General features: G+C 43.3%; 1 protein-coding gene across 1 annotated transcript in view; it reads right to left on the bottom strand.

The window, feature by feature from the left end:
* The window catches only part of SIL1 (SIL1 nucleotide exchange factor), a 234,699-nt gene that overhangs the window by 51,791 nt on the left and 167,122 nt on the right, over positions 1-15,786 (bottom strand). The window contains exons 6-7 of the mRNA XM_058677311.1: positions 15,431-15,622; positions 4,930-5,051 (exon numbers count right to left, since the gene is read on the bottom strand). Coding sequence (XP_058533294.1) covers positions 4,930-5,051; positions 15,431-15,622 — 314 coding nt within the window. The remainder of the gene's footprint in view (positions 1-4,929; positions 5,052-15,430; positions 15,623-15,786) is intronic.

The following is a 15,786-nucleotide window of genomic DNA, read 5'->3' as shown; positions in this document are numbered from 1 at the left end:
CAGTTACATTAATGTTGGGAAAATGGAAAATGAGGTCCATGGTGTAAACTGAGAATATGCGGTCCCCAGTAACCTCACAAAAGCCACCAAGAAAAAGAGGTGAGAACTGTAACTCATCAATGGGCAGAGGGGGAAAAACCCTATAAGTTGAAAGTCAATAGACAGAAATAGTACATGTAACATGATAATGGCCAAAGGCTTAAATTAATCGGTAAAACCTCAGAGGCAGGTGCATAATCTGGGAAACCAGAGCACGGGTGAGAGAGCATGAGGTGGGGGAGGGCAGCACATCCATACAAAGGGATGTCTATAATCCAAAATCTGCCTCGGTAGTTCCAAGGCAGACATCAAGCAAAGAGCGGGCAGAACAGAATCCTGTTGCTGAGATTCACGTGAAGAGAACACAATCTCCCCATGACCAATGGCATGCACACATCTTTGTTAATTCCAGGCTAAGTTCCACGACCTCCTACAAACTGTGTACGTACTGCATACATGGACATTTATAAGCATATGTAATTGTACAATTTATACATGCACAGATAGGAATGTGGGTTATTAATGAGGGAGGGAGGATGCCGAAAATGGCTGAAGCAATTGCATGAAAATGGAAGCCAGTGCTACCTGGGACAGGCACACCGTTTCCTAATGTTTAACTCCCGGCACCCAAAAGGTCAAGTTTATATACCAAGGGAGATAAAACAAAAACAAGCAGCTGGCTTGCTGAGAAATAAAACCAAAACCAGGCTACAGAAAACTGTGTGGTCGCTACATTTTTTTTTTTTTTATTGAAAAGTCAGATATACAGAGAGGAGGAGAGACAGAGAGAAGGATCTTTCATCTGATGATTCACTCCCCAAGTGACTGCAATGGCCAGAACTGCGCTGATATGAATGAAGTCAGGAGCCTGGAGCCTCTTCTGGGTTTCCCACGTGGGTGCAGGGTCCCAAGACTTTGGGCCATCCTCACCTGCTTTCCCAAGCCACAAGCAGGGAGCTAGATGGGAAGCAGGGCAGCCAGGATTAGAACCGGTGCTCATGTGGGATCCCGGCGCATGCAAGCTGAGGATTTTATCTGCTAAGCTAACACACTGGGCCTTGTAATTCTTAAGGCCTTTCTTAGACTTTCCTAATGAAAAAAAAAATTATGTGTCTGGGACTCCAGAGAATTCTGTGAGGGCAGACTGCAGACAGACACAGGTGCCATCGTGGGTGGAAACTAGGTCATGGAAAGGCAAAGGAAAATAACTTATTTCAACAAGGAGAAAAAGGACTTTTTCTTTTAAAAAAATGAAAAAATGTAGCTATTAAAATCATTACCTCTCCATCCCTGCATATACAGAGCTGCCCTGCCTTACCATGGGCAACAGTAGCAAACGATGAGTTTATGAGTCTCATTTGTAAACAAAATATCGGGGTTGGTGCTGAGGAATAGCGGGTAAAGCTGCAGAAGCTGCAGCCTTCAGGGCTGGCATTCAATATGGGCACCAGTTCAAGTCCCAAATGCTCCACTTCTAATTCAACTCACTGTTAATGCAGCAGAAGACGGTCCAAGTGCTTGGGTCCCTCGCACCTATATGAGAACCAGAGAAGCTCCTGGCTCTTTGCTTCGGCCTGGTTCAGCCCTAGCCATTATAGCCATTTGCGAATGATCTAGCAAATGAAAGATCTTCAGCCTTTCAGTAATTCTGCCTTTTAAGTAAGTAAAAAATAAATATTAAAAATAAATTACTGGTATGTGTTGTTTGATAACATATACTGTTACTGATCTGAAGGAACAAATTTTATTTCAGATGACATGTAACAGTCAATACCCAAGTCAGTTACATTTATATCAATTTGCTCTTCCAGATCTTGAAATAATTGCTACATGTTTAACACCAGGGAAAAGATCTCTTCCTCCACAAAAATATGTGTGGAGCCTCACTGAGCAATTAGCCCAGGCAGGCAAAGAATCCCCCTCACCAAGCAGCAAGACAGAATCCAATCACCTTAACAGGTGAGAAAATGAGAAGGATAAAGATCTGTGCTGCAGAAACACAGCAAACAAGCATTTCCTTAGAGTGAAAACTCATAGAAAAAAGGGCACCTCATGGTGAGGGTGATGATGATACAGTTACCACCGTAACACCACTGTCTTCAGGAACTTACTGGATACTGTGGTACTTGACACTCACTTAACTTTAGCACACACATAAAGCACCTATCATCGCTACCTACCAACAAATGAAAAAGGTGAGGTTTAGAAGGGTTGCCCACTGGCACACATACAGCAATGGGAAAGAACAGATACGAACTCTTCTTTTCTAACTCCAGGTGAGTGGCCTAATTGTCTATGCTGACTGAACAGGAGTCTTGCCATCAGGAGGAATGACCTCTAGCTAATAGCCACAGTCCTGGGATTCCATGATTCCAGGGTGCTCATAATTCCTTGACTGTCCTTGTGACAAAGAGCAAGCTCATCTCATTGCTGTGTGTGTGTATGTGCATGCTGTGTGTATACTCCTGTACACAGGCACAGTGAGGGAAGTGCAGAGCTAATACTTAGGACTTCAAGAGTAAATAATATGAGCTGACCAGAGCCCTGAAGCCTGCCTCTCTGCATAGAAACAGTCTTACCTTGCACCAAGCTCCTCTCTGCATAAATATTGACACTTTATGGTGTTTGGGAGTCTGCCTTTGGCTTCTGAAAGCTCTGGCACCATACCACGCTGTCACTGTAACAACCCTCCAGTGAGCCATCAAAAACCCAGCTAGAACATTTTGAATATAGCAGTCTGTAGGCCATCAAACCACTGAATTGCAATATTTTATATTTATCTCTATTTAAGTTTTAGCGATGCTGCATAAATTTAACATAGTCTTATGCTAATACAATTGTGGAAAAATCTTAATAACAAATATTGGCATAGCACCTGAGTAAGTTATAGTCTTCCACACACTTTTAATGCATGCTTCTCATGTCACTAGCTAATCCCCATTAATTAGGATATGACACGAAAATTCTATAGTTTCCTTCCAGGGATAATTTTTTTTTAAATTTTATGGGAAAGTCAGATACACAGAGAGGAGGAAAGACAGAGAGAAAAATCTTTCGTCTGTTGATTCACTCCCCAAGTGGCCACAATGGTTGGAGCTGAGCCAATCTGAAGCCAGGAGCCAGGAACTTCTTCCAGGTTTCCCACGTGGGTGCAGACTCAAGGCTTTCACAGGTCACAAGCTGGTCTGGGAAGTGGGGAGCTGGATTGGAAGTGGGCAGCCGGGATTAGTACTGGTGCCCATATGGGATCCCAGTATGTGCAAGGCAAGGACTTAGACACTAGGCTACAGCGCTGGGCCAAGAGACATTTTTAGAAGCAATGGCAATGGATGTGTTCACACTGAAGGCAGAAATAATATAACGAGAAATAACATGATGGAATCAACAATTGGTCTGGACAGAGAGACTAACGCTGTTTCATTCAGCTTTTTCTTGCTCAGGAATGAAAAAGTGAGATAGTAAAATTCTGTCTCTGAAGCCTTGTGAAGAGAAGAGCCTGAGTGTCCCCAGGTTGAGAACATCGCTGCTAGGGACAACGTCACTGATTCACCCCACTTTTCATTGGCACTCAGAAGATCTCCTTGGGTTTCCTTGTAGACTCTAGTTCTGGACAGTGAGACCAAAGGAAATGGTGTCACCCTGAAGGTCAGGGCCTTGTCTTTAGTGACACAACCACAGGCCAAAAGGGCCTACAGATCAAGGCAGTATGGTGACAAGGCACAGGCCTGCAATGTTGTCTCTCCTCACAGAACAACTCCTCCAGCTTGTGCAGCTCTGCCCCTCAACTTACTACAAAAAGCATGAAACTGTGATTCTGATTAAACAAAGATGAGGGCAGATAAAAGGAAATCTGTTCAAAGTTTAGAAAGTGTGCCGAGAATAGCCTCTCCTCGGTACATTACAACCCCTACTTTTACGCAAATCAGCCAAACAGCCATACTCAGGCCCCTGCAACAGGAATTAAGAGTATTTGTTCCCGTTTTAATGGTACAAATGTTCTGAAGTCAGATTCCACACAAAAGTGGAAATATCGAGTTCCAATGGATCAAATGCAGCATGAAGGCACCCTGACCTTTTATCAGATGATGTGATGCCCACTTTATTTCTGCAACAACTCTTTTTAGATGTTGCTTCTGAACAACTCTTGGCTGGCCAGTTTTCTAGCACACTGCCCTGGGCACGATGCAGTGGTTCAATAGGCTGATCCTTCCTATCATGCGCTGGGATTCCATATAGGCACTGGTTCACATCTACACTGCTCCATGTTCTACCTAGTTGCTGTTGGTGGCCTGGGAAAACAGCTGAGGATAGCCCCAAATCTTGGAACCCTGCACTCATGTAGGAGACCCAGGAAGAGGCTAGTTTCCTGATTGGATTAGACTGGCTCAGTTACAGCTATTGCAGCCTCTTGGGAAGTAAACCAGTGGATGGAGATCTATCTATCTCTCCTTATCTCCATAAATTTGCTTTTCCATAAAAAATAAGTAAGTCTTCAAAAAAATCCTGAGTAAAAGAGAGCGAGGGGAAGACACATTCCCAGGAAAGGCATTCCTTGGTCAGGGTCATCATTCACTCATCACTAGATGCCAAAGGGATTAACCGTCAGTTTTCTACTACCTGTAGATGGTCTTACTGTTGACTAGCTTTGGATAAAAGTGACCTAAGATGTGTTATTAAACGTCCATATACAAAAGATGAGAAAACATTGTCATAGACAGTGACAAGACTGGTGAAAATTCATATGCACATGGAATAATGGCAGAATCATATTCTTCCTACAGTAAGATCCAACTGAACTATGGAGCATGCACAAGTTTAAGTGTAATCTCTTTCCAAGGCAAGTAAGGCAAAATAATCTTGGCCAATGGGACCTGGGTCCATTGTACTCACCTGGAAAAAGCAGCCCCCAGCACAAATGCAGCATACTCCTTCACCAGGGGCTCTGTGCTGTTCAGCCCATTGATCACCACCTGAAGGCCTCCAAAGGAAAGCAGGTCTTGCGCATTATCCATCTGCAACAAAGGTACTACTTAGTCCAGCACGGACACCAGAGGAAGGAGAGTTCTTCCTACACTCGTTCTTTTGGTGACTATCCAAAAACAAAATAAAAAGCCAACTACAACACAAGAGTGGCTTTTCTGAATAACTAGAAAAGGATATGTAAAAACAAATTAAATTTTGAAATAACCTTGGAGTTGCGAATTCCTACTTCATCTAACATGATTTTTAAGCACCTGCGTGGGAATCAGCGGAAATGGCACCTTGTTTTTGCTTATGCCAAACATGTCTTGGAAAATTCTAATACCACAATGAGTCACAAAGCTTACTCCTAATGCACAAGCTGTTAACAAAGAATCTTTCGTCATCAGCACCACTAAATGGTGCCATGCTTCCTGTTGATGTCCAATCCCAATGGGGGCAGTGGAGGCAACAGACATGGGGGAAAAAAAGTGCTGATTTTTAATTAGAAGCCTGAGACTATAAAAGAACCCCTGTTGACAGAGGAGGTGGGGGTAGGGATAGAGTGCTATAAGAGTGCTAGGAAAGGAGTAACAATAGTACCATCCCTTTCCTTCTAAGGTTGACTGAATCTAAGGTCATTCATAACCAAATCTGCACCAAGAATCACTCTCAGTGCAAATGTTTCCATCATATAAAGTTGTAATAAATAGCATCTGTCTACATTATTTCAGCTCCAAATCCAGGAGTCCTATCTCTCCCTCTCATTCCCTAAGACTCACGAGTATCCTGGTACAAGACTCAACTTCCTCAGAAGGGTCCTGGATCCAGTCTTTTGCATATAATAGTAATAGGATCACTTGAAGTATTCTTTGTTCTTACAAAGGCTGCCTCTTATCCACATGCTGATCACACCTTATAAACTATTAGGAAAACTTGGAAAGCGAGACCCCAATAACACAACTGTTTCCCACCCCTCTCCTCCAGATTATTCCGGGCATTTCCCACCAGCCTACGTGTTTATTTCTGCATCCCAACTGGAAGACTGCTCTGACAGAGAAACGAAAGGTAAAGAACAGTATCTGACTCCACCAACAATTTGGGGCAAGCCTGTTTTGTTATTCTTCACCACTTGCAACGTCATTCTTGCATATTTTGATAGGATGTCTACAAGAGCAGGTTTTTTTTTGTCCATCTACTGTTATAATTCCAATGACTAGAACAGTGCTTACAGTGTGATGCTCAATAAATAATCAGTGAACTCATGAACATGAATTTGAGCAGGAAAAAAGAATGCTCCTGGGATAAAACTCCAGTGTGAGATTTAAAATGGCAATCTGGAGCATCTGGGCCAACAAAAGAGATGGGCACTTGGAACCACAGACCTGGAAAAATGGCCAATCCAGGCCATGCATAACATGGAGTCTGCTGTTTCTTATGGTTCTAGGCCAAGGCTAGGATTTTTCTAACTCAAATTGTCCTGGTGAGGAGGGGTGGCTACCGAGTCATAGTCAGGCTCTCCAGGGAGACTCAGAATTGGGGGCTTTGCTGACAAGAGCACTTTTCTGGTATAAACCCGGCTCTGGTTTTAAAATACATAAATTTAGGGCCTGGCGCAGTGGCCTAGCGGCTAAAGTCCTTGCCTTGAATGTGCCAGGATCCCGTATGGGTGCCAGTTCGTGTCCTGGCAGCTCCACTTCCCATCCAACTCCCTGCTTGTGGCCTGGGAAAACAGTTGAGGACAGCCCAAAGCCTTGGGATCCTGCACCCATGTGGGAAACCTAGAAGTTCCTGGTTCCTGGCCTCAGATCGGCACAGCACCAGCCGTTGCGCTCACTTGGGGAGCGACTCATCGGACGGAAGATCTTCCTCTCTGTCTCTCTTCCTCTCTGTATATCTGACTTTGTAATAAAAATAAAATAAATCTTTAAAAAAAATACATGGTCTCTTTTTTGTCCCAGGTTTTCCAGATTCAGTTTATCTCTGAATCAGTGTGACACGGATGCTGATATTGATCTAAGTACTTCGGCTTCTTTATGATGTTCTCTCCTTTTTTATTTCACTGGCAGAAGGGAGCACAAGGTGCATTCCGCCCCCTGTGCATCCAAAGCTGGGCCCTCTTCAGTGTCACAAAGAAGTAGTTTGAGACACAACAGCATTTCTCAGGCTGTCTCTAGAACAGGGTGGGACAGGCAAAGAGCATTTCAGAGCTGGAGTGTATTAGGCAGGGGGTGAAGGGAGCTGTGTCCATCCTCCAGAGGATTAGAAAGAACTGGAATTCTGACATGTCCACTGGAGAGTAGAGAATATGAGAAATAGGAATAAGTAACCAAGGAGCCATTTCAAGGAAGCCAATGCTTTGCCACAGTACAGGTGGGGCAGATGGAGACTGCTCCTTATAAATAACCAACACACAGTCTTCCACACACAGGGTTTTGCCTTTCACATTCCCTGTTTAATATTTTAAATATGCTGTGAGGAATCCTGAGGCAGATCCAGCTTGGGTTCTTGATGCCCAACTCCTCGAACCTCCATTCAGTAAATCTGAAACAGGAATGGAATGGGCAAGTTCTAAACCAGAAAAGTCCTATCTCCTCCCAAGCTAAGCACCACATTACCCAAACTCTCCATTATAGCTGAAAACAGCAGCCAAGCTGATTTTTTCAAATCATAGCTTGATACACACCCATCCGCCTGACATGCTGGCCTAAACCATGGGCCTTACATTTCTACTCAAATGCCAGTGAGCAAGAATACTTCCAACTTGCTGCTGGCAGAGCGAATTTGGCACCAGAAGTGGGCTGGTTTCTCAGGCTGAGCCTGCTGATGTCTGAGAACTGTTTGCCCTCTCCAGTGAACTGTAAAAGCAGAATGGGATGGTACCTTTGGGATGATACTGCCAGGTGACCAGAGGACAAAGGGCACCAAAAAAAAAAAAAAAAAGAAAAGAAACCTTGCCAAGGCAGTGCTCATGCAAGCTTCCGGTACACTCAGTACCTGCTGGGTGTGGTAAGTCATCTTGGCTTTTCATGTACAACTAAAGCAAAAGCCTATAGAAACCTGACACCTAAAGATTCACCCACATATGCTAGGATGCAAAAGAATAAAAACTGTCAACATCAAAGCAGGACTGAATGGGCCAACAACTCCTAGGATCCTTTATCCTTTAAATATCTCCAGTAGAAAAGCTGTTTGAATTTTTGTTTTTCACCCTGGATACAGAGACTAGAAAGGGAAAAGAGAATGTAGGTTTTGTTTTTTTTTTTTTCCTCTAAGAGATCACAACCCTGCTGTCTGAGGCTTAAGAAAGAGTTATGAGCAGCAAAAGATGAAGAACCCAGTTCCACAATTTCTGCAGACACTTGCACACTACCCACAAAAGCCGGCAAACCCTAAAGACAGAAAACAAGAAGGCTATCACGTATGGGAGGACAAGGAGGATGTGTCTTGATGAGGCACTTTTATGAGCCTTTGATTACAATTTCACAGCCCCCCATGACACCACTGTCCCTAGTCTGGATCATGCACTATCCTCCAGTCTGGTTTTCTGTTTCCACTCCAGGTTCAATGTCTCTAATCAACAATATAACAGCTGGAAGGAAGGATGGATAGGATGGATAGGATAGGATAAGATAGGATAGAAAGACTGATCAGTTTATAAAGATTTATTTATTTTTTTGAGAGGGAAGGAGGGAGGGAGGGAGGGAGGGAGGGAGGGAGAAGGGGAGAGAGAGAGAGAGAAAGAGAGATCTTCCATTTGATGATTCACTACTTAAGTAGCCACAATGGGCAAGGCTAGACCAGGACAAAGCCAGGAGCTTAGAACTCTCCCCAGGTCTCCCATGTGGGTAGGAGGGACCTCAATGCTCAGGGCATCTTCTGCTGCTTTCCCAGCTCCATGAGCAGGGAGCTGGATCAGAAGCTGAGCAGCAGGACTTGAACCCATGTTCACAACAAATGAAGGCAGTGGTTTACCACACTGGACTGCAATAGCAGCCCCTGGTGTGACTGCTTTAAGAGAAAGGCAGATCACAGCGCTCTTCAGCTCAGCAATGCCCACTAATACCCAGTGTTTCTTGTTCCCATGGCCCTCAAGACCTTCCATGATTGACTTTCCCTCAACTCTTTCAGGACAGCATTTGCTTCTGCTTCTCCTCCTCATTGCTGCACTTGTCCAGCCTCCTCAGGGCTCCTCCATTATGCCACCTCAGGGCTCCTGCACTCACTGTTCCTGATGCCTGAGACATCCTCTCAGAACTGCCATGAGTCAACCTGCTCTACTTCCTTGTTGTCCACAATATCTACCCCTTTAAATAGTCTTTATAAAGTATTTGTTACATTCGCCTTTATGCCTGCACTATACCTAGGTATATTTCCAATGCCTTGGAACAGTGTTGGCTAAAGCACTCTGGAAATTTGTTTATGGATTAAATAAATGGCTTCTCTGGGTTTCTTTTTTTTTAGTTTCATATACTGTTTTGACATTCATTCAGAAGGTATCAGTTTTGGGGACTGGCACAGCGGTGTATCAAGCTAATCCTCTGCCCTGTGGCACCAGCATCCTACATGGGTACCAGTTCATGTCCTGGCTGTTCCCCTTCCAATCCAGCTATCTGCTTATGGTCTGGAAAAGCAGAAGAGGATGAACCAAATCCTTGGAACCCTGACACCCATGTGGGAGTCCTGAAAGAAGCCCCTGGCTTCAGATCAGCTCAGCTCTGGCTATTGCAGTCATTTGGGAAACTGAACCAGTGGATGGAAGACCTCTTTTTCTGTCTCTTTTCTCTGTAAAATTTCCTTCTCAAATGAAAATAAATAAATCTTTTTTTTTTTCCCGTACCAATTTCCAACGAGAAGCAGATAGGTCAGAAGTTTAAGAGCACAGAGTTCAAGGTCACACAGACTGTGCTATAGATCCCAGGCCTGCCATTCACTAGCTGAGTGACTGCAAATAATCACATAATCATGCGAACGACATCTCATTTGCTTCAGTCAAAAAATGATATGGGAAAAAAATGAGATTATGGGTGGGTGTTTGGCACATTGGTTAAGGCACCATCTGGGATGCTCGCAATTGATATTGGAATGCCTGAGTTGAAATTCTAGCTGTTCTCCCAATTCCAGCTTCCTGTTAATGGGTACTCTGGGAGGAAGTAAGTGGTGCTCAAGCAGTTGGATTTTTGCCACATACAGGAGGCCTGGACTGGGTTCCTGGCTCCTGACTTCAACTTGGTCCAGCCTCCACTGCTGTGGGCATTTAGGAAGTGAACCTGTAGATAAGACTTCTGCCCATCCATCTGTCCGTCTCTGTCTCTCTACTTAGCCAGTTTTTAAAAATGGAGTGACAGGGAGGTATTTTAAGGCACAGCAGGTTAATTGCCTAAATCCTGTATCAGAGTGACAGTTTAAGTTCCAGCAGCTCCACTGCCATTCCAATTTCCTGCTGAGGTGCCTGAGAAGGCAGTGGATAATAGCCCAAGTATCTGGATCCTTGTCGCTCATGTGGAAAACACAGCCTGGTCCAGCCTTGACTATCTCAGACATTTAGGAAGTGAACAGATGAAATATCAGATCTCGGGAGAATCAAAAAGGCAGAATAGAGTAAAGACACGTTTAAATGGATGGAGAAACATTTCATCAGGATGAACCAGAGAGGACACATTCCACGAAATAGGAGAAGGCAGACAAACAGCAGAGGGGTACCTGGACACTGACAGACACAGGAAAGCAGCGGACACAACAGTGTGGTGTTGCAGTGACTAATACTCCAGCGGCATTCAGCTAGCAGGGATCTGAACTCAACCAGCAGCCGGAATTACACCAGCAACCAGGTGGGAAGGGACTTTCACTGGGAGCTAGGGAGGTGAATCCAGACAAAGAACTGTCCTTTCTGCCGGTCCGTTTGATTTGACCACATGCAGAGACAAAGCAGCAGATCCCAGATGGGCAGTGTGAGAACAGGGTGGATTTCACAGCCCCATCAGCCCCCTAGAGCTGAATTGGGCACCATTTTGCTTAAGGAGGCAAAGGCAAGGGCAAGGACTGAGCATATGCTGAGCTGGGAGTGAACTCATTTCAGACTCAGGGAACTGCATCAACATGGCATTCTACAGGTTCCACCCAAGACAGGTCCTGGTAGTCCTCAAACCTGATGGCCAACAGATCAAGAACTCTAGTAGTGGTACGTCAGGCACCATTTTGTATACTGTGGCAATAGCTTAAGGACTGCAGGAGACAATAGGGAACTGCACATGTACTGAGCTGGGTGAGAACTCACTAAGTTCCGTGAATTGCACTGGTCCCACAGGAAAATAATACAGACTGTGGCACTGTATGGGTCAAAATAGGTCCATGTGGCATCCAGACCTAACGTCCAACAGGTTCCAGCAAGATCAGTGCCAACAACAACCTAGCTATATAGGACACGTGGTGTCTCCCTAATCCTAGGACCTGATCCAACCAAAAGTAGGGAGAAAGGTTGTACAGACAGTGGTGCAGCCTCAGCACAGTATCAGAGGAGGTGGAGAGTGGTGAGTCAGGAGCTGGGGCTACGGAGTTCTTTGTGGAAATCTAACATAAGAACCCAGACCTGGAACTCGCTGGAGGGAGTGGTACAATTGGCTGCAAGCAAAGAGCCGTGTGCCAATAACAAGTAACATTGAACTGTAGACCTGTGGGTGACAAAGCTTAGAAACCTGCCAAAAGAACAAGAATCTGCTAACCAGAAGCCAATGACCAAGAGCAAAGGAAGAGACAAAGGCATAATGAATATTACTGAACGGCCCAGTGGCGTGGCCTAGTGGCTGAAGTCCTCGCCTTGAAAGTCCTGGGATCCCATATGGCGGCCCGTTCTAACCCTGGCTGCTCCACTTCCCATCCAGCTCCCTGCTTGTGGCCTGGGAAAGCAGTCGAGGATGGCCCAAAGCCTTGGGACCCTGCACCCACGTGGGAGACCTGGAAGAGGTTCCTGGTTCCCAGCTTCGGACCAGCGCATACCGGCCCGTTGCGGCTCACTTGGGGAGTGAATCATCAGGTGGAAGATCTTCCTCTCTGTCTCTCCTCCTCCTCTCTGTATATCTGACTGTAATAAAATAAATAAATCTTTAAAAAAAATGAATATTACTGAAGACTCCCCTGCAAAGGAGCAAAACCATATGCCAATCTCAGAGTTCACTGAGGAAGACATCAAGAATATGGGGAACACAGATTTCAGAAAACTCATTTTAAAGCTTCTTATCCACAATGAAAAGCACATACAAGAGTTCAAAGAATTTAAGGAATATTTTACACAAGCAAAAGCAGCAATAAAGCAAATTAAGGCTGATATATCAGAAATTAAGAATGCAGTGGAGCAAATTAAAAGTACAGTGGAGAGTCTCCAAAATAGAATGAAGGAGGCAGAAGAAAGAATCTCGGTATTGGAAGATATTTCCTGTCACCAGGGGAAAACAACAAAAAGCTGGAAGCAGAGCTGGATCAGGCCAATAAAAGTATTCAAGTATGGAAAGACACTATTAAGAGGCCTAATGTAAGAGTTATGAGAGTCCCAGAAGGTGCAGAAAGAGAAACTGGTTTTACAAATGTATTTAATGAAGTCATAAGGGAAAATTTCCCTAATCTAGAGAAAGAATTGGGAAACAACATCCAGGAAGGGCACACAACTCCCAACAGGCCTGACCAAAAGCGATCTTCACCAAGACACATGATGGTCAAACTCTCTTCAATTGAATATAAGGAAAAGATCCTTAAATGTGCATGTGAAAAAATCAACTGACATATAAAGTAATGCCAATTAAACTCACAAGAGATCTCTCACAGGACACCCTACAGGCCAGAAGAGAATGGAGTGACATATTCCAGGTTCTAAAAGAACAAAATTATGTGCCTACCAAAGCTTTCCTTTGTCTTTGAAAATGAAATAAAATGCTTCCACAGTAAAGAAAAGTTGAAAGAATTTGCCTCTTCCAAAACTGCCCTACAAACGATACTGAAAGTTGTTCTCTTGACAGAGAAGAGGAATAGCACCAAACAAAACCAAAGCCAAATGCGAAGAACATCCCACTGAAATGACAACAGAAGACTAAACCAATGAACCACCCATTCCTAAAATGACAGGACCAAAGTACCACCCATACACATATTAACCCTGAATGTAAACGGCTTAAGCACATCAATCAAATGTCATAGACTAGTAGACTGGATTAAAAAATAAAACTATATTTGTTGTATAGAAGAGACACACTTCACCAACAAAAATCAGCGGAAACTATATCTCATGGATTTTGATTTTTGTTAGATAGCTTCATCTCTTCAAAATACTTTCTTCTCATTAAATTCATCACTGACTCATAGATCATACAGTAGCATCATTTTCTGCAAGAAGGTTCTTGATTTTCATTTCTTCAGCAACACGTTAGTCATTTAGTAGCATGTTTTTTAACTTCATGGTGTTGTTAATTTCTTTTTTCTCCCTGATGTTGACTTTGTTTAGTGGCTTTTCATTTAAGGGGATGTATAGTAGCTATGTAATGGAGACTGTCATATCTAGTAACATGTTATTTAACCTCATGGCATTGTAAATTTCTATTTTTCTTCCTGTTACTGATTTTGTATTATGACTTTTCATTTAAGAGGATGTACAGTAGCTGTGTAATGGAGACTAACACACCCAGATGTGAGGATACACTGCAGTATGCATCTCTACTTCCAGACAAAGATGGACTTACAATGAAACTGTTTACTATATCTTGACAATGGGATGCTGGACTCTCTGTCATTGTCCATGCCTGCAATGATGGACATGACTGTGTATGAAGAACTATAATAATGATATAGAGGAACTAGGTGGGGGGGGGAATTGGGGCTGGGATAAGAGAAATACCAGGAGCCTATGGAACTGTATCATAAAATAATAATAATAATAATAATAATAATAATAATAATGAAATATCAGATCTCTTCCATGTTTGTTTCCCTCTCCCTCTGCCACTTGTTCTTTCAAATAAACAAACAAAATAAATCTTAAAAAATAATAAAAACAGGAGCCTGCTTTATGGCACTGCAAGTTAAACTATCACTTGTGATAACAACATCCCATATCAGGGCACTGGTTGGAGTTCTGGACTCTCTGCTTCTGATCGAGTTTCCTGTTAACGTGCCTAGGAAAGAAGTACATAATGTCTAGTGTGTGGGGCCTTGTCATACATGTGGGAGATCCAGAATGAGTTTCTGGCTCCTGGTTCCAGCCTGTCCCCGACCTGGATGTTGTGTCATTTGGGGAGTAAATCAGTTAATGGAAGATCCTATCCTTTCTCTTTCTCTCTCTCTGTTCCTATACATTTGAAATAAATAGAAAAGTCTTCAAAAAACAAAATGAGAGTAATACTGGTTACTACTCACAGTGGCAGTACAAGGAATTAGTGAATACTAAGCAATTAGAGCAGTGCCAAGTACATAATACTCAGTAAACACTATCTATAACTATCTAATTGGCTGTTTCCCTGCTTCAAATCTGTTGACACTTCTTACGATCAAAGCTAAAATCACATGCACCATGGTATTCCCAAGCTATCTCTGAAACCCCTACAACTTCCCATACCATCTATAATGTCCCTCCCCCAGCTGCTGTGTTTTAGTTATTCCAATCTTTCCCAGGACCTCAGCTTCACCAAGCTCTTCTCTGCTCCGCATGATTTTTACTCAGCATGGATATTCTAATCCAGGGATTGACAAACCTGTTCTAAAGTACCTACCTTGTAGCAAGATTTTTTGCGTGTTTGTTTTTACTTCTTGGGCCATAAGATCTTTGTCACAAATATGCAACTCAGCTACTGTAGCATGAAAACAGCACAAACTACACATAAATGAGTAGGAGTGGCTGTGTCCCAATACAACTTTAGAAAAACAGGCACTGGACCAAAATTGGCTACTAAGTCATAGTTCGCCATCCCCTCTTCTGGTCCCCTTCTTTATTTATATAGCCCCTAATCATGCTTTAATGTCCAGGTTGAATAGCACATTTGAGAAGCCCCCTTACTGTCTCTGACTAGGCTCTAAATTCCTGTTATGCACTCCTATATCATTCTGAATATCTTAACAAAACCTTAAATAATCTCATGACTTCTTAGTTTATTTAATTGCTTCATCTTTCAGACTGGTAGCTCTAGCGGGACAGGGTCTGTGTCTATTTTACTTCTGCTGTACCTTTAATGTTGAAAAAAGACTGAAGAGGAAACACTCCAGGCAAAAAGGGGGTTGGCTCTAGGTTCTCGGTGTCTATCTTACTATGACTTACTATGTGGGCATACATTTAAAATTCGCTATACTCTGGGAGAGAAGTAAAACATGCTGATGTCATTTTCTTAAGATTTAGCATAGGGATTTATCTTTGGAGTTGTTAAAAGTTAGGCTCAAGGACAAAGAAATACAGTACCTGATGGACATAATACTCGAGATCAAAGAGTGCGGCGATCTTCTCTTCCAGGCTGGAGCTGGAACTATTGAACTTGTTGATCAGTCGTACCATGATCTGCATATCAGTCTCAATGACAACATTCAACTCACTGAACTCCTTCTTCAGCTCCTCAATGGGGCGGAACAGCCTCTTTACCTCAGCCTGCCTTGCCTGAGAAGAGCAGCAAACAGAAGATTAAGCCAAACAGCTGGAGTCACCCACCCATTAGATGGCTCAGTCTACTAAAGGTGCCCATCCTCAAAGAACTGCTGCTCTAAGATTCAAAATGGATTCTTATCTCCATTATCAAAAATCCATGTATTTTCTAAGTAACC

The sequence above is a fragment of the Ochotona princeps genome, chromosome 19 (genome assembly GCF_030435755.1).
Source record: "Ochotona princeps isolate mOchPri1 chromosome 19, mOchPri1.hap1, whole genome shotgun sequence".
Lineage (NCBI taxonomy): Eukaryota > Metazoa > Chordata > Mammalia > Lagomorpha > Ochotonidae > Ochotona > Ochotona princeps.
Note: the sequence above shows the minus strand (reverse complement) of the source record. Positions and strands in the feature narration are given on the sequence as shown.